Here is a 17881-nt window from a genome sequence, read left to right as displayed (position 1 = left end):
GCAAGCTTCATTTTACCGTTTGCAATGCACTGAGGGAAGCAGCCAAGCCGCAAATTCGTTTGCGTATGGCTAGTTGTTTCTTCCATTCGTTTTCGCTATGTCTGTGTTTGCTATGTTCGTGTTTACTATGTTTGTGTTTGCTATGTTTGTGTTTGTTATGTTTGTGTTTGCTATGTTTGTGTTTGCTATGTTTGTGTTTGCTATGTTCGTGTTTGCTATGTTCGTGTTTTCTATGTTTGTGTTCGCTCCATTTTGCATGCGCGTATTCGTTGCCTGGAATTTTCCGAGGGGAGCATTTCTGCGTATTGTCTTGTGAGCCTCGACTGGCCATCTTCTCCCCTTCCAACCTTTACATTCATGATTAAGGGAAAAAAAAATATCTCGTATATACATATAGTTGCATACCTTTTTAGATTGTTACATGCATACCAGAGTGCGTAGTAATCGGGAAAAAAAAACGCTTCTTCCCCCCTGCGGCATACCTTTTGTTTTGTTTCCCCTCTCCACGATTGGCTACGCAAGGCCATAGGTGACCGGATTGGCAATTGACACATCCCAATTTCTTTGCCTCGTTCCCCAATTTTGCAGATAACCTTTTGAGGAGAATTGAGTCCAGCGTAGAAACGATAAAGAACATTTTGTAGTTTGCGCAGTCCTGTTTCTCTGACTGATTTGCGGTACTTGGTTTTTTCCGCTTTTCATGAATCATTTTTTTTCTCTCTCGTTTTTTCTTCTTTGTTTTTCTTTTTTTTTTTTTTTTTTTTTTTTTTCCTCGCTTTTTGCCACGTAGCCACCGCGTGTGGGCCTAAACTATGGTGAACTTATGCCGACTTGGCCTCGAAATCACACGCTACAATCTTTTTTACCAACACGATCCTTGTTAACTATGCCATTTCGCATTAATGAATCGCTTCGTGAGGCGAGAAAAAAGAGAGGAAATCTACTCACGGCTAAATTACATCGAAAGAGAAGAAAAAGAAAAAAGTAAATAGCGCGTTGTAGCGGTTATGCAGCTGCAACCGTATTGAGGACGAAGTTTTCTTTTACTCTCTGCTTGTGAGAAGCGGTAGCTTTAGGGGGCACAACGACGTGCAGATACCAACAGGATGAATTTCAGACGGCTAATTGGAAAGCTATTTGTGTGCTGGCTGGTACAGATATACGTGGAGAGGAAGCCCCCGCATTGTTACGGCAGCAGTAAGGGATGAGAGACAACCAGAAGAAGGGGAAGGTTAACAGATGTGATAAGCCCTCCCCGAGTGGTACTCAATCGATGGTGTCTTTCTATGAAGGACACGTCTAAGTGGACCCCCCTCTCCCCCTTTTCCTTTTAATTCCTCCATGTGGGTGACTTTTTCACTTTTTTTTTTTTTCTCTTTTTTCCTCTACAGATACGAAGGCTCCGAAGCCGCCGCTCCCGAAGGAGGATCAAAATGGAGATACGTCTGGACTGACGAACAGTGTGGACTCGCTGGTGGAGAACATCATAGAAGTAGTGCACTACCTGGAAAACATGAACAATTACATCATCGATTTTAAGAAAGAACTGCAAAGCAAATTCGAGCACCTGGTTCAGCACGACGCCAATCTGTATGAGTCCTACGAATACAATGAAAATATCTTGACCCATATTTACAGCTACAATGAGAACAAGCTACACAGGTATTCAAAATATTTGGAGAATTTGAAGAGTGTCAAGTTAGAGATGTTTAATGATACGATTAATAACATCCAGAGAGACAATATATACTACGTCAACTTCGTGTACAAGAACCTCCTCTCGAAGATTGACTTGCTGAGCGACCTCAACAAGAAGGTACGTTGGCGGGGAGTATACGCCTGAAATCAGGGGTGGGGCGACCAGCGAGTGTATTGTTCGGCTCCACGGTTGTGATTTTTTACTTTTCCGGATCTTCCCCCGTTTCGTATATTCCCGTTTTTCTTCCTGTTCCCCTTCGCGGCAGAATTTGGACAAGGAGAGTCGAAAAAACCTGCAGGAGCTGAACAAGTACCTGGATGCTCTGAAGGACAAGATGATGAGCATGGAGCAAAAGTTCAGCCAAGTGATAAAGGACAAGTCGGAAAGTATACGGAACTCGCATCAAGAGAACATGAACAAGTTCGAAACGTCTGCGAGGGACTACCTCAACGGGAATAGCAACTTTGACACTTTCTCCAGTTACGTAATAAATGACTTCCTCCTAAATGGAAAAAGAATAAATGTCCTAAATTATGAAAATAATTCCTTCTTCAAGAGTAACTTCCTCTACTTCAATTTTCTGCACAATTATATTAAGGGGAAAAAAAATGAAAAAGTTATGAATATCTATATTTATTTGAAGGACCCGCTGATAAAGGAATATGAGCTGTCCTACTTCAATTACTACGTCATCGTGGATCTACACATCGTGGATGTCATCGTAAAAAATGTAGAGATGTTAGCCAAAGCGAAGGGCAGAAGCAAAAGCGATTTTAACGACGTGCTTATCTGTGTGGATAATTACACAGTCAAGTACAACGTACTATCCAGCAACATTTATTTGGACATGAAGCCAGACATTAGGAAATTTTTCTCAAACAATATAGCAAACAAAATTGACGACAAGAAGATCCAAGCAATATTGGCTCATCTCAGGAAAAAAAACAAAGCGAATTATGAGAATACCATTTTTAATGATGAATACCATATGAAGATGGAGAGTGGGGAGGAGGCGACCGATGGAGCCTCTGCTAAGAAGGAGAACAACCTGACCAGTGGCAGCGGCCAATCCAACCTCTACATCATGAAGAAGAACATCTTCTTCGACTCGAAGAAGGAGTACTACAAAAAGTTCCTGTCCTTCTACACATACGAAGAAATATTTCGCATCCTCTGTAATGACAACAGCCGCTGCAGTGTGAACATCCTCAATTCGTTGGACGACGTGAACAAGAACACATTCATCTTGAGGAGCCACCTGACTATTAAGAACGAGCTGAAGAAGTTTTTCCAGGTCCACCAGAGCGAGCTGCTTAGCAGAAGGCGTCAGGGGAAGTCAGGCGAACTAGGTGTGTCCAGCCAACCAGGTGTTTCGAGCCAAGCGGCCACCCGCCTCGCCCAAAGCATATGCCCCGTACAGAAGCAAAACATATTCTCCACAAGCAACACGTGCCCGAGGCAGGGAGGGAACAACCCCCAACCCGTCCCGTGCAGCCAGGACAACCTTATCAAAATGAACAATGTGGATGATTACCTGAATACGTATTACGTGTCGTATCACGATTCGTTTAAGGTGGTGAAGCGGGAGCAATACTACTCCATCCTTTCGCACATATTTGAGAGCTACTTGAACAAGGCTGACTCACCCGAAATGGCTGGTCAGTTTCCACACCAGAGGAGCCGACACAGCATCTCCATAAACTACTTGGGGATGCTGCCCGAAATTGTGAAGGCGTACAAGACGTTCAAGTACTGCAATTCTTTGTACGCGCTGGGGAACACATACATCCGAAAGGGGGCCGAGGGGGACACGGGACCGGAAGCAGAGGAGGAGCAAGAGGCAGAGACAGAGGGGGAGGAAGGGACACAGGAAGAGACAGAGTCAGACGGGGAGGACGACTCGGAAGAGGAAGATGAAGAGGAGGAGACCAACGGAGAGCCTGCCAACGCCGAGAAGGGGAAGCCGGGTGAAGCAGGACCAATACAGCCGCACAAAGAAATAACGAACGAAATCGCCTTCCTAAAAAGGCACAACCACAAATACATGAAGCTATTCCAGCAGCACGTAGAGGAGGAGATTAAATTCATAAACTTCTTTGAAGTGCTCATAAAAAAAAAAGTAGCAGTTATCCTGGAGAAGAACGAGTTTTTGAAGCTATACATTTTCTATGGGAAAAAGAAGCTTCCCACTCTGCCCTACACGAACTTGTTCTTTAACTGTAGGACTATAATAAAGATTGAGGTGCTCAGAGATGTGAACACAAAACAGATAATCTACTCCAGTAGATCCTTCTTCTTGGAGACCTTGATAACATTGAAGGAGTATAAAATAAGAAACGAGAGCGCCTACATCATCATTGAAACGTCCGATGAAACGAGCTCCATTAAGAAAAGACTCAAGATGGAAATGCTCTACAGAATATCTCCCATGTCCCATATAAATGCCTACATAATTTCGAACAATGGGAGGGAGACTGTTTACCACAAGGGCAACTTGTACCAGCGGTCTGCCAATGACATCAAGGATGTGATCAGTGACATTCGCAATGATTTTCTCAACATCATTCTCCCTCAGTACAATTTGTTCGACCTGTTCGACAGCCACATATACATCATCATTTGTTTGAAGAACGAGAACTGCTAATGAGCGGCAGCAGCGTTGGACGTGGTTAGGAAGGCTAAGCGGTGAAGCTTTTCGGGGGCACAACCGCCAGCTTTGTGATGACTGCCACATGAGTGGTGATAACGAAGGAAGAACCTTTTTTTCAGCACGCACCCACTCAGCACTGGTGACGACTGGTTATTTTTTATACCCCTTGCTAATCAACCCTTTGGCCCTTTTTTGCAACACTCACATTTTTGTCACGCCTCCGAATGTGTATGTACCTTTATGGTAACCACTCCGAGTGTACATGTACCGTTATGTAACCTCTCCTTACTCGCAGCAGCATTCCCACTAGACCTTATCTGCGTGTAGGGACAAATATTTTTTGTTTGATTTTTTTTTTTTTTTTGGCTCCTTGCTCCTCTTGGGCAAGACAACACAAACGTCTGCATAACCTTCTTGTGGGCCTACAGCGGCGCACGTCTTTTAATTTTTCCGTCCGACTGGAGTTGCGCAGAGGGGTGGCCTACAAAGTCATACAAAGCAGGGAGGAGTCGCGCAAACTGCGCACAAACAATGAGGGGGAATATGGCCCAGTGGCATCTCTTCCCCGTGCGGTTTACATAGAAGTGGGACCCGTTCGGGCGACCCCAAATATGTCGCCACGCCGCTACAAAATTTAATTACTACGCCCACGCCAGGAGTCCCCTTACAATGCTCGTGTTACACATTTGAGGAACAAAAAAAAAAAAAAAAAAAGGGGGTGTTAATGCCCACGGGAGGGGGCACACTCGGTGGCGGGGCGCGTGAACGTGTGCCCACTGTGCTGCTGGAGCGACTAACAGCCATGCCTCCGATAACATTTCTGGCGAGACGGTCATGCCTCCGATGACGCCGCGGCTGCCGCCCCGGGTATCACTGCTCCATTTCGTCCTCCTCCATGTTGTAGGGCATCGGTGAGAAGGGGTCGTCGTTCTGCGCCTCGTCGGCATTGGCTTGCTGGATGGGCGAAAAGATGCTGACGTCCTGGATGTGCTGCTTCACCTGCACCGGTGACTGCAGAATGTACGCCGGGGAGAGGGCGTGCTGGCTCTTATTCCTGGCGTTGCTGCTTCGGTCATACACAGGGGAGGAGATGGAGTATGCAGGGGAAGTGGGCGAAAATTTAGGAGACGCTATAGCATAGGGCGAGTAGTGAGGACTATTGGGGTTGTTCGGAACAGGCGACGTGGGAGAGTACTGCGGAGAGGTGGGGGAATACTTCGGGGAGGTAGGCGAGTACTTAGGAGAGGTAGGCGAATACTTAGGAGACGTTGGCGAATATTTGGGAGAGGTGGGCAAATATTTCGGCGAAGTTGGAGAATACTTGGGTGACGTAGGCGAGTATTTCGGAGAGGTAACTGAGTAGACGGGGGAAACGACGCTGTGGTACTTCATCATATTGGGGTTCATGTCGTCCACCTGATTTGTTGGAGACGTTGGCGAGTAGAAAGCCTTTGTGCCATTCAGACCGGAGGAGCCACCAGCATTGGCATTGTTAGACAAGTGGTAAGTGGGGGAGGTGGGCGAGTAGGAAGGGGAGTAAATATTGTTCTGTGTCTGCTGCTTGGGGGAAAATATATCTAAGGCGCGATTAGGAGAGTACAGCATGGCAGGCGATTGTATGCTATTCAAATTTGCCTTGGGGGAGAAGATATTATAATTCATCATGCTCATGCTGTTACTACTGCCGCTGATGCCTCCGCTGTTGTTATTCTTTGGCGAGAATAACATGCTGGGATCGAGTGCTTGCTGGTTATGATTATCAAAAGGGGAGAAGGGGGAATGGATCACTGATGTTGGTGACCTGGGTGATTGAGTAGGTGAGAATTTGCCCCCTAATTTTAGCGTGTCTAAATTGTTGAAGTCATTTTTGGATGGGGACATAATATTCTCACCGCCACTACCACCCATACCACCACTATTCGCATCGCCATAATCCTGCAGACACTGGGGGGATAAAATCCCGTTGACACTGCCGAGAGGAGCTGTGGGGGACAACAGATTAACGTTATACGTTGGAGAGAAGGGAAGGGGAGAATTTAGCGTGTTGATTGCTACCGGAGATTGCAATCCATCTGGAGTGATTCCATGGTGACTATCTGGAGTAGTAAACCCAGCACTGGTAATATCCATCATGGTCTCTAAATTCTGATTTGCATCACTCAACTTTTGGTTGTCTATAATGATATCAAAAACGCCTGTTCCTATTTTGCATAACTGACCCAGCATGATATTCTCCGTTATTCCTTTGAGGTTATCTACCTGTGCAAAGGCAGCTGCTTCTAGGAGTATTTCCACCGTTTCTTCAAAGCTACACTTGACTAGTGGTCCTCTATCGACTCGATTGATACCATGTCTCGTTATGGACATGAGATACCCTCTCTGAGTCATGACGTCACAGAGGATGGACAAATGCCTGTAGTTAACATATGAGCTATCAAATGAAATGACCGTCCTCAATTCTTTTAGAAGAGCTCTTCTCACGGCCTCGATTCCTAACACTTCGAATATTTCCACTATGTCATTTGAAACGGTCTTTTTATAATCCACATGGGAAGCACAGAAGATATGCTCCAGGTTACATCCATCTGTGTCTAACACCCAATGAGAACTCCTCACAAACTTGCCATTGTTGGAATCGTACGTTATTTTCGACTCTTCTCTCATGTACACTTTGGTAATATTTTCTATTCCTCTTAACTTCAGTGTCGACAGACATTGTTCCATCAGCTTTTTTAAAAATGTATCTTCTGTGTCCTCCTTCATATAAATCGGGTTGCTCAAATTATTTACGTTCCGCATGCTGTTCCTATCTACACTGCTTGTATTATTTGCATTGGGAGCGTTTCCGCTCGTGATACCCCCCCCACCCACGTTGGGGCCACTGATGTTGTTTCTCCCCTTCGTGGTGTGTGCATCTTCTTCTGCGTGTTTTGAGTTGGCCTTCCCGAACATGTCCTCCGCTGTGCCGGAGCTCTTTCCACTTCCAAGGCCGTTTACCAGACCACTTCCAATTCCACTTCCAACCCCACTTCTGCCTTCCCCTTTGGCGAACAAGTCCGTTTCTTCGTATCCCTCAACATAGTTGCTATCCGTTCGGTTGGCACTTTCCTCCTTCAGTTTTTTCATTTTCGCCGCGCTTTTGTCCTTACTCGTTTTATCTTTCCCCACTGCTTCGTCCCGATTGTGGTTCCCCATTCCATCACCATCGTCCATGTGGGTGCCGCTCGCGCTTCCAGTCGCGCTGCCAAATCGGTTTTCACTGTTTACGCTGTTCTGCCTCGAGCGACTGCTGCTGACGCTTTGGTTGTCGTCTTTATCATTTTTCCTGTTCTGCGTCGCCTGATTGTCATCCGCATCGACGTTCTTCTTCGTCTTGAAGGTCTTTCCAATGTTGTTGTAGTTTTCTTCTTCCTCCTCCTCCTCTTCCTCCTCTTCGTACTCATCCTCCTGGGCCTGCTCCGCATCGTCATTGAGAAAGTTGTACTCCCCATTTAGGTATTTAACCCTAATTCTTAGAATAAGGTCTTCCGAGTTATCATCCGTGTAGATGATGTCTAACTCGTCACTGGAGAAGACTGAATAAATGATGTAGACAATTTCCTTCATGGTGAGCTTCTTCTCATTCACGTGAATATTGGTTAGCTGAATCCGTAGAACCCATTCTCCTAGAGTATACTGTGTATCATCCTCATCTGGGAATTCATAAAACTCGTCTACCCACATTTTGTCTTCTTCTAGGATGGTAGTCGTGGTATTCGGGTCGTAAATAATCTGTGCATGCGATGTTAGTTGCTTCAGGGTTGTGTATTCTAGTTTGGTTAATATATCTTTGGCTTTCTGCTGATCATTGGATACGACATCGTCCAGATAGATGGTCGTGGAGGGAGTCTTGACATTCTTCACAATATTAATTAACTCCTTCAATCTTGGCACACCTAAGGTTACGTTTTTGGATCCCACTCCGGCGAAGTGAAATGTATTCAGCGTCATCTGCGTTGCGGGCTCTCCAATCGACTGCGCTGCCAAGGCGCCTACGCATTCTCCAGGGTGGCATAACGATTTGTAGAAGTTCTTTTCAATTTCTTGCAGAAGCCAGTCGATTCCCTTCATACTGATCTTATGGGTCTGAATCAAGAGCTTCGAATTTAAGTAGGTTCGCAAGTGGGCTTTCAGCAGCACCGTGGCGTTGTTCTGGGCCTCCAGCGAGAGAGTGTCGTTGCTGTTGATCTGTTTGATAATGACTAGCTTTTCTAGAAAGCGGTTGACTTTGTGCACGATGTCTACGGGGTTGACGAAGGATCGGTCCTCGCCGTGGCTTTCGCCGTCGCTCTCCACACCACTGTCGCTGTGGCTAGCTTCCTCCTCATCTTCGTCAGCGCTTCCCTCGTCGCTGCCGTCGCGACGCGTCCCTTCCGCGAGATCTTCGTCGAAGGGCTCGAAGCCACTGTACGTTCCTTGCCCCTTCATGGCGCTGGCGAGATCGTTCGTCTCGTACTCCTTCTTAATCTCCGACATGAATTCGCTGTTCCGCAGTTCTTCGTTCGGGTCTTCCAACGCCACGTCAGCAGTGGCTTTCCTCTCAGCCCGTGGACGGGCCTTCTTCCCCTTCTTGCGCCTCCTCTGGGTGCTGCTCATCTTAGGCCTCATCCTATTAGCACTAATGGGATCCTTCACTTTGCTACCAACAACAGGAACAAACGGGAACTGCGATTTGGCGAATTCGATAAGTCGATTCATGTTGATGGGTAAGTGCTGCCTTACATCCCCATCGGGGAATATTTCCTTGCAAATGTTATTTTTACACCTTAGAAGCTCTTGAAATTCCTGATTCAGTACATTCTGCTTGTTATAGTCAATGTAGGAGTTTTTCCTGTTTTGTCCCCTGTCTAGGTAGAAGTCCTTCCCGTAACGGTCGTCATGATTGTCATCTTCATCGTCGTCAAAGTTGTATTTGTACAATTTTTTCACTTCCTTATTGTCTAGCTTCATCAGATCGATAATTTGATCTTCTATATACTCTCCAGCCATTCCATCCTCCCCATAGAGAAACTGAATAATATCTCCATAGGAGTTCCTAACGGTTCGATCGTACTGCACCATAACATCTTCCATCGCTTTGATTAGTCTCCTTTGTATGTAACCCGTTTCGGACGTCTTGCAGGCCGTATCGATGATACCTTCTCTTCCTCCCATGGCATGAAAGAAGACTTCCTGTGGGGTGAGTCCACTTAAGTAAGAGTTCGACACAAAACCTCTACTTTCTGGACCGTAATCAAATTTAATAAAATGGGGTAAGGATCTGTGGTTAAATCCAAAGGGAATTCTCTTCCCCTCGACATTTTGTTGACCCACACAAGATATGATTTGAGAAATATTGATGATGGATCCCTTGGATCCACTAGCCACCATGCTGAAGATGTTGTTTCTTTCATCTAAGCTTTCTGAGGCCACTTTTCCTGCCATTTCACGTGCACAGTTTAGTTCGTTATTTACTCTGGTTTCGAAAGATTCGTAGAGGGATTTTCCCGGTTGGCATTCCAATTCTCCTCTCTGCGCCTTCTTCACAATTTTGGATACCTCCTTTTTCGACTTACTTAGAATATCTTTTACCTTATCGAGGACCTTATTACTAGCTATGATGTCTGAGCAGCTCACGGTGAATCCGACGTATTCTAACCAGTTGTTGGTGACCTTCTGCAGGGCCGAAATGAAATCTTTGGTTTTATCTGGACCCATTTCATGCCACAGAATGTGAATCAACGATCCGCTAGAAGAACCCACTGTACGTTTGCATATGATTCCACACAAGAGCTCGTTATTCTTTATGATCACTTTTCCATCGTTGATGGAGCAGTACGGATTGTCATCCTTACACGAGGTGGAGGAATCCCTCATCAGGTTGATTTTTACATTCCTCCTCCATCCGCTTACTCCTTTGAATATGCCATCTGGGCCATTCGTGCCAGTCACTTCGTTTCCAATGAATTGATTTTTTACGTTACTGTTTAGTGTGTCTCCAATGGCTAAGGGGCTATGGGGGTGTAGGTGTGCACCACTAGTGTTGTTTGCTCGGCCCATTTCGTCTTCTATTCTGAACCCGCTACCGTGGGTAGCCCCTCCCCCTCCTCCTATCATCATGTTGGCATTGCCTAACGGGTCATTGAGCCTTTCTAAATCTTCAAACTGGAGAAGCATAGAGAAAATTTGCTTTCCTGTCCACAGGGCCTTCGGCTTCATAATGGCAGGAGTAGGTATCACATGGTTCCAGTAGGGGATCCAAATGAGCAAAGACATCACTTCTTCCTTTGTGAGAAAGTTATCTCGCCTGGTAAATTTTCTTATGGCCAAGAGGGAATCCTGCACAATTCCCATAACGGGTTTGTTTCCCTGCGGAGATACGATCTGCTTCTGCACAATCATGAGGTGCTTAATTTCGGATCTAGTCTCATGCGACTGCGCAAGGTGCAGATTCATTTCATCCCCATCAAAATCGGCATTGTACGGAGAAGTAACAGCTAAGTTTAGCCTGAACGTCGAGTAGGGCAATATTTTTGCCTTATGTCCCATGATACTCATTTTGTGAAGAGAAGGTTGTCGATTGAAGAGGATATAATCTTCGTCCGTCATATGTCGCTCCACTTTGTAACCATATTCTAATTCTCTTTCTGAATTTTTTCTTACATGTCTGAGATCATACTTGGTTCCGTTGTCCCTGATGATATATTTCGCTCCTGGCCATTCGTATGGACCTCTTTCGACGAGCTTTTTCAAATCATCGTAATTGAGTGGAGTCACCGTTTCGCAGAATGTTAACGTCATGGCGACTGATTTTGGCACTCCTATGTAGTCAATGTTTAAATTGGGATCTCCTGTAATTACTGTTCTGGCTGAAAAGTCTACACGTTTTCCCATTAAATTTCCTCGGAGCCTTCCTTCCTTCCCCTTCAACCTCGTCCGTATGGCTTTAATTGGCTTCTTCGAACGTGTCGTCGCTATGGGCATCCCCGGAATGTCATTATCGAACAAGGTGGTAATGTGAAACTGTAAGAGGGCACACAAATCCTGGAGCACGTGTGATTTAGCCCCCCTATCCGTTTGTCTCTTCAACTGAATGTTCGTTTTTACAATGTCTAGAAGTTTCAATGTCAGGTCGTCTTCACTCCTCTGATTACCATATTGTACGTAGGGCCTCGCACAAGGAGGAGGGATGGGAATAAATGTCAAAATTAACGACGCGGGGATGCATCTATCCGAATTGAATCCAAGAATGGGCATTTCTTCCTTCCTAATTTTCTTCAAAATTTCTAGGGCTTCTTCTGCACTTAATTTTCGCTTACTCTCATCTATGTCTTCATCACTGGAGTGTAAAAACTGAATGAACATATTTGGTCCTTCCCTTGAGTACTTGGGCTGCACACAGCCACAGTCGACGTCTTCTTTATTTACCATTTCGAAGATGTTACTGTAACTGTTAGGGTTTAAAAGCATTTGCTGATTCACGTTTAAGTTACTCAAATTGTTATTGTAAAAATTATCCACTGCGTTTTCATTCAGGTGTAGAGTATCTTCTTCTTGTGGTGAGGAATGATCACATACTTTGATTGTTTGGCACACCTCTGACAATCTCTTCAGTCGCAAACTATTCACTTTGATTTTTTCGATATATTTTACCTTCGAATTGCTCGTATTACACAATAATCTGCCACAGTGGTAGCAGACGCATCTTAATACATTCAAGACGACATTCATAAAGCCGTAATGATACATTGGTTTCGCCAGTTCGATGTAGCCAAAGTGGCCGGGGCAATATTTCACGTTCATGTTACACGTCCCACATAATGTCTTGTAGTCTATGGTCCCCATGCGAATGTCGTTTAGACCTCCTTCCCTTGGCAGCCCATCTTTGTATAGGTCTATATTTACAATTTCGCACACGCCTATTTTTTTGATAATTTCTGGATCCAGCACACCCAACTCGAGGCGTTTGACCCTCTTCAGCTCGCACGCCGAGTAGGGCACGTTCAGGTCGACCGTCATTTTGGGGTGTGTGGGCGAGAACTGGGAGATCACTGCGCTGCCACTTTGCGACCACTGTGCGGCCAGGGTTCAGCTCAGGTTCCACTTCTTATTGCCTTCATAAAGAAAAGAAAAAAAAATTGCCACTGCTCCCCCTTGGCGAAGGAACAAATGTTCCCGCAAACGCGTGAGGGGAGTTTCACCAAGGGGGGACCTCCCCAAATGGCATACGCTCTACCAACGTCACGCGCTCTCCACTCGGCTTTGGCGAGACCAACTCAGTCACGCAGGGAGATCGCACGTTTAACTAATTATTCATACATGCGAACAGCTGTGGGCAGATACGCATTGGAGGGCGGAGATGATGACCAGATGAATACACGCGACGGAACTCTTCCATTCATGGAAATGCTCCCGCGCAGCTAGATGTTTTCCCAACGCGAGGAAAAAGAAAGTGGGTACGTTAAAATGGGGACACAAAAATGCACGTCATTTGGTGGGAACGGCTTCTAAGCCTTTCTCTGTTAACTGTTCTGTTTATTTGGCTACAAACGGCGTTTTTTTTTCGGGTGTTTTTTTTGTGCTAACTGTTTATAGGTCGCTTGCGCCTCGGAGGGTTCCTCCTGGGTGAATGTCGCTCCGCTGGGGGGGGGGTTTACGTGGAGGCCGCGAGGGGATGTACAAACGCCTGGAAACAAGAATGCGAGGATGCACAAAATTACAAACGTAAGTACTCACGCCCCGTGCAGCGGCCACCGCAGTTGTGTTTCAAAGCAGTTTCACCTTCCTCCTCGGCATGGGAACATACGCCTCACATGCGTACCTGCGTACATAGGCACATTCATATAAACGTACATATATGTACATATACGCATAAACGAAACATGACACAAAAAAAAAAAATAAAAGGAAAAAAAGAAAAAAAAAAAGGCGAACGCGAATGCGAAAGGACTATCCGCATACTAACCAAACGTGAAAGTACGCATTTAAAGCTCACTCGAATTGAAAGAATAAAAAAAGAACCCGCAGCTGTGCGCAGCTTTTTTTCTTAAGTGGTAACGGACGTTCTCCGTGACCATAAATTAACGCGTAAGTACATAAAGGCAATGCATACCATACGCACAGTTCGCACGGAGGGTCGTATACATATATGCGGTGGATCTTAACTGCAGCCACAGCACATCGTTACTGGTACGCTCCTGCGCAGGTATTATTTTGCCTACTCGGTTTGGCAGCTCCCAATTCGGATACTATACCAAGTTGGTGGTACTAAGTTGTTGCTACAACTTGGTGCTACAACTTGGTGCTACTATCCTTTGCACTGTTGATGGTAGCCCTCTATGGGAACTTCCCTCCCCGTGGGGCGTTTCTTTTAAATGTTAGAAGAACGGTGGGGAGGCTTACGCGGGATGGCACTTATATTGGGGCATGCCAAAATAACGCCAACGATACGATTTCGCACAATTGGTGATTTCACTCCATACGCATGTGTATACGCGTAGGATACCCCAAGCGTTAATAAAAAAGTGGCCATGAAAAAAAAAAGGAGGGTCCAAAAAACACAACAAAAAAAAGCGGCTAAAGGCTGAAACAAAAAGCCGCCTTTATTTTAACCTTTGGATAGCGCTTACATATACATGCATACTTAAGGGGGGAAACGCCAATGCGCATATGTAGCATAATATTACACGTCCGACTCTCCTCCAAGCGGATGACACAGTTATCAGGCTTATGCCCCATCGGGCTTGAAAAAGAAAGAAAAAATTAAAGCGAAAAAGCGACGAGTTGCCTAAGGAGGCGAGGGCTTCATCGGGCAAGGGTCGCCCACACGAAGGAAAAAAAAAATCCAGCACACGTTACAACGGCACGTTACGATGACACGTTACGATAACATTGCGCATTGCATACACCTGTTGTGCCCGCGGCGTACGAGAAAAAAAAAAGAAAAAAAAAAAACGTATATAATACCACTCCTTTTGGACGATCGTTCCTGTTCATTTTGTGTGGCCATACAACTTTTCCACATGGCGAAGTTACGAAATGAGAGAAATGAATAAACATGGCACACTGCTGGGAAGTATTCAAATGTGCTTACGTATCAGATTGCACTTTTTTTTTTTTGCTTCCCCCATGTTGCTACCATTTCGTGTCCATTGTGACGTCCGATCTCCGCATTTACGATTTACAAAATACAATTTATAAGTTGTACGGGGGGGGAAATAAAATACGCCGAGTGGTCCGGACAAGTCTACTCTTCTTTAAATTGCGACTAAAAAAAGATACAGCTAAGCTGGCATGGGGTGTCCTTGCCACGGAGTTGGGCAAAACGCAGAATAATATTATGTACGTGTATTTATGCAGCAAAAGGAAAAGATGCACCAGATAAACGAAAGGGAAGGGTCAGCACTTTTCTCGATTCGCCCCTCCGTAGAAGTAATTCTTTTTAGTCTACATTTATAACGCTCTACAATCATGCTGCCCACTTTTTGAAGCGTTTTTTTTTTCTTTTTTTTGCACACAATGGGCATATAATAAAAAAATGACACATAAGGGTAACCTTCACTTGGGAGGTACTTAAAGGTACTCTTCGGAAGGGGAGATCGTCACTAAAGGGAATAAGTTTATTGCCCCGCGGTGGGCGTGAAATTGCCCCTCAAACGGATAGAGATGCCTCTTCTTCGGGAGAAAAAAAGGAAGGTATAAATTTTGATTGTGCGTTTTCCTTCCCCCTGTCAACCTACTTGGACGTCTCCGGCCGGTATGGAATCCTTCCAGATGGAGGAAACTTAGGCCACAGGCAAAATAAATGCAACTCCCCCGTACGCAATTAAAAAAACGATCAATGGGTGCTGCGCTCAAGTGAGTACCACTCAATATGTACACACCATCTGTAATTCTACCCGTGCGCACAAGACCGTTCTGCGTAGCCCGCGTTGGTCATGTCTTCACCCAGAAAAAAACTGCTAATGATGCAAAAAAAAAAAAAAATAGCAAACCAGCTGCAAAAGCAACAGCACAGCCATTTACAAAAACGAAGTCGTCTTGTAACCCAAATGTGAAGAGGGCTATTTTGATTTAGAAAAATTGTCCGATTTTAAAAATGGAGAAAAAAACACAAATGGAAAAATTCTGTCAAAAAAAAAAAAAAAAACGAGTGGTTTGGAGAAAAATGTTCCAAAAAAGGGGGATGGAAAAGACTGGAGAGGAGATAGGCCGTTCCCTTATATCACGTCACCCCCCCAAGTGCGATAGCATCCAAGGCGGTGCCTCAACAGATGCTCGCAAGAAGAACTGAGTAATCTGTTCTGACGGGACTACGCCAATTAAAGTCCTATTCCCGCTTATCAGGCAGACTTTGCTGTAACGAACCCCCCCTGGTGAGCATACCGTAGAGGGGAGTGAATAACAATTGGTTAAAAAAAAGGAAAAGCGGGTTGGCCCAGTGGACTGGCAAAGCAAATTAGAAAATCGAATTGGCAACGCGAATTGGCAGAGTGGACTAGCAAAGTGGACTGGCAACGTGGAGTGGCAACCTGGACCGACGCAACGTCAGATAGGGGGGAAGTGCGCACACGTGATCGCCCCCCAGTTGGTTATTATCACCCGTTGCACATAGATGAAGATGCCCTGCGGGGTCCCTTCCTACGGGTCACTCCTTCATTTCAGAACGCAGCAGGTCAGGACTGGGGAGGGACTGAATCTGTGGAGGAGCACCCCCGCGCTTGGCATTCTGTATGTTATTATATATAGACAAGGATTGCGAAATTAAGCTGCTAATGTTGTTCAAATCAGCCGGAATGATAACCGTGTTGTTGTTTTTGCAGATGTTGGCGAAAACGTCAATGTACTGCTCAGCTATGAGAAGAGAAATTGCACTGTTAGAATCTAGCTTTTTAATTTTATTTGAAATAATTTCGATAGCTTCCGCGGTAGCATCTGCTTTGGCTTTGATTGCGAAAGATTGTCCCTCTGCAATAAGGATGGACTTTTTTTTCTTTCCAATGGCAATATTAATTTCGCTCTCTCTTTCTCCTTCACTTTGTAAAATCTCTGCCCGCTTCCTCCGTTCCGCTTCGGCTTGTTTCTCCATTGCATTCTTAATGTTGACTGGCAAGATTATGTCCCTAATTTCATACCGCATACACTTAATGCCCCAGTTTTTTGCCGACTCATTAATAGCTTTAACAATTTTTTCGTTTAAATTATCTCTCTCTAGAAAGGTCGCGTCTAGGGTAAGTTTCCCTAACTCCGATCTCATGGTAACTTGGGCTAACTGTGTCACGGCGAAAACAGCGTCTTCAATGCCGTACGAAGAGTTATACGGGTTGTCGCATTTTATGTAAAGAACCCCGTCAATGTTTAGAGTCACGTTGTCCTTAGTAATAGCCGTTTGGTTAGGAATAGTTATCGTTTCCTCCTTTAGCGAAAACACGTAAGCTATTTTGTCTATAAAGGGGATGATAAAATGGATACCTGCCAGTAACGTCTTTTTGTACTTCCCAAGACGCTCAATTATGTAGGCTGTTTGTTGTGGTATAATAACAATCCCTAAATTGCTCCACATTTTTTTGTTGTACTTTTTTCCATCGCTGCTGGTGTAGTAGGTACATCTGTGTTGATTGTGCAGCGCCCTTGCATGTGTTGTTGCGATTGCTCCATTTGGTACGCCTCTTCCACTGGCGTGCATGGTAGCAACTATCCGCTGCGTGTAGAAGCTTCTTGCCACACTCAGCTTCCTTTGGTTATCCCTCCCCCACGGGTACCTTCGCAGGAGGGCCTTTCCCCAGCCCCCTCCATTTGGTCCCATCATCTTGTTCGCCAAGTCAGCTCGCCCCAGGTTAGCTGACCCACGGGCATAGATTCACAAAAAAAAGAAAAAAAAAGAAGGCTCTTCGCTGAAACTACTCAGCTACTAATTTGCGCTATCTCGCAGCTTACATCCGATCTGTTTGACATTTCACATGGCAGAGATCAGCTCGTTTGTTCGCTGGCTCATTAGTTGGATTTTTTTTTTTTTTTTTTTCGGTCGATTGCATCCTAGTGCCCGCGGAGGGGATAACCTGTGTGGTATAGAAAACGGTTTGAAGCTTGCATAAGTTTATCCATTTAGGATGCTGGGCATGGCGGTTCCATCGGCGAAGGGGGAAGTGTACTTTTCTTCCCAAGTGCACGGGTGTAGAAGCGGTAAAGCGTATGCGGTGAACGGTATACACTACACGGTATGGGATACACAGCACGCGGAACGTGGATGCAGATCCGCATGCGCATGCGCGTATTCATGTGGACATATGCGTGGTGATGGCCCCCTCACAGTTTAGCAATCCATTTTTCCCGCCAAAGGAGCAACGGCACAACGAGCGTGCCTTTGGATCGGGAGTAAGCAGTGAAAAAAGGGTCTCCCCCTTGGGGGTGCAACAACGTCGCATTGGCAGGATAAATCGTGCAGAAGGATGAGTCACCTGTTCAGTCAGTTTAGAAGAAAAGGTCATTCTCACAGGGGTGCCTAAAACATTGGA

At 45.4% G+C, this 17881-nt stretch overlaps 4 protein-coding genes across 4 annotated transcripts; 1 reads left to right on the top strand and 3 right to left on the bottom strand.

Annotated features, from left to right (window-relative positions):
• Nucleotides 1-69: 69 nt before the first annotated feature.
• Nucleotides 70-709, bottom strand: C922_02054 (hypothetical protein; the record flags this gene model as incomplete). The annotated part of the gene is made up of 2 exons (XM_008817653.1): nt 70-245; nt 553-709. 2 exons carry the CDS (start codon nt 707-709, stop codon nt 70-72), a joined length of 333 nt encoding a protein of 110 aa, XP_008815875.1.
• A 397-nt stretch (nt 710-1106) lies between these two features.
• Nucleotides 1107-4343, top strand: C922_02053 (hypothetical protein; the record flags this gene model as incomplete). The annotated part of the gene is made up of 3 exons (XM_008817652.1): nt 1107-1197; nt 1392-1816; nt 1965-4343. The coding sequence occupies 3 exons, from the start codon at nt 1107-1109 to the stop codon at nt 4341-4343; spliced, it is 2895 nt and encodes a 964-aa protein (XP_008815874.1).
• An 876-nt stretch (nt 4344-5219) lies between these two features.
• C922_02052 (DNA-directed RNA polymerase II subunit RPB1) lies at nt 5220-12386 on the bottom strand (the record flags this gene model as incomplete). The annotated part of the gene is made up of 2 exons (XM_008817651.1): nt 5220-5543; nt 5706-12386. The coding sequence occupies 2 exons, from the start codon at nt 12384-12386 to the stop codon at nt 5220-5222; spliced, it is 7005 nt and encodes a 2334-aa protein (XP_008815873.1).
• A 3628-nt stretch (nt 12387-16014) lies between these two features.
• Nucleotides 16015-17175, bottom strand: C922_02051 (hypothetical protein; the record flags this gene model as incomplete). Its single annotated transcript, XM_008817650.1, has 1 exon — nt 16015-17175. The coding sequence occupies one exon, from the start codon at nt 17173-17175 to the stop codon at nt 16015-16017; it is 1161 nt and encodes a 386-aa protein (XP_008815872.1).
• Nucleotides 17176-17881: the final 706 nt, after the last annotated feature.

The sequence above is a fragment of the Plasmodium inui genome (assembly GCF_000524495.1).
Source record: "Plasmodium inui San Antonio 1 unplaced genomic scaffold supercont1.7, whole genome shotgun sequence".
NCBI classification, from domain to species: Eukaryota; Apicomplexa; class Aconoidasida; order Haemosporida; family Plasmodiidae; genus Plasmodium; species Plasmodium inui.
This window is presented reverse-complemented; position numbering and strand designations above follow the sequence as displayed.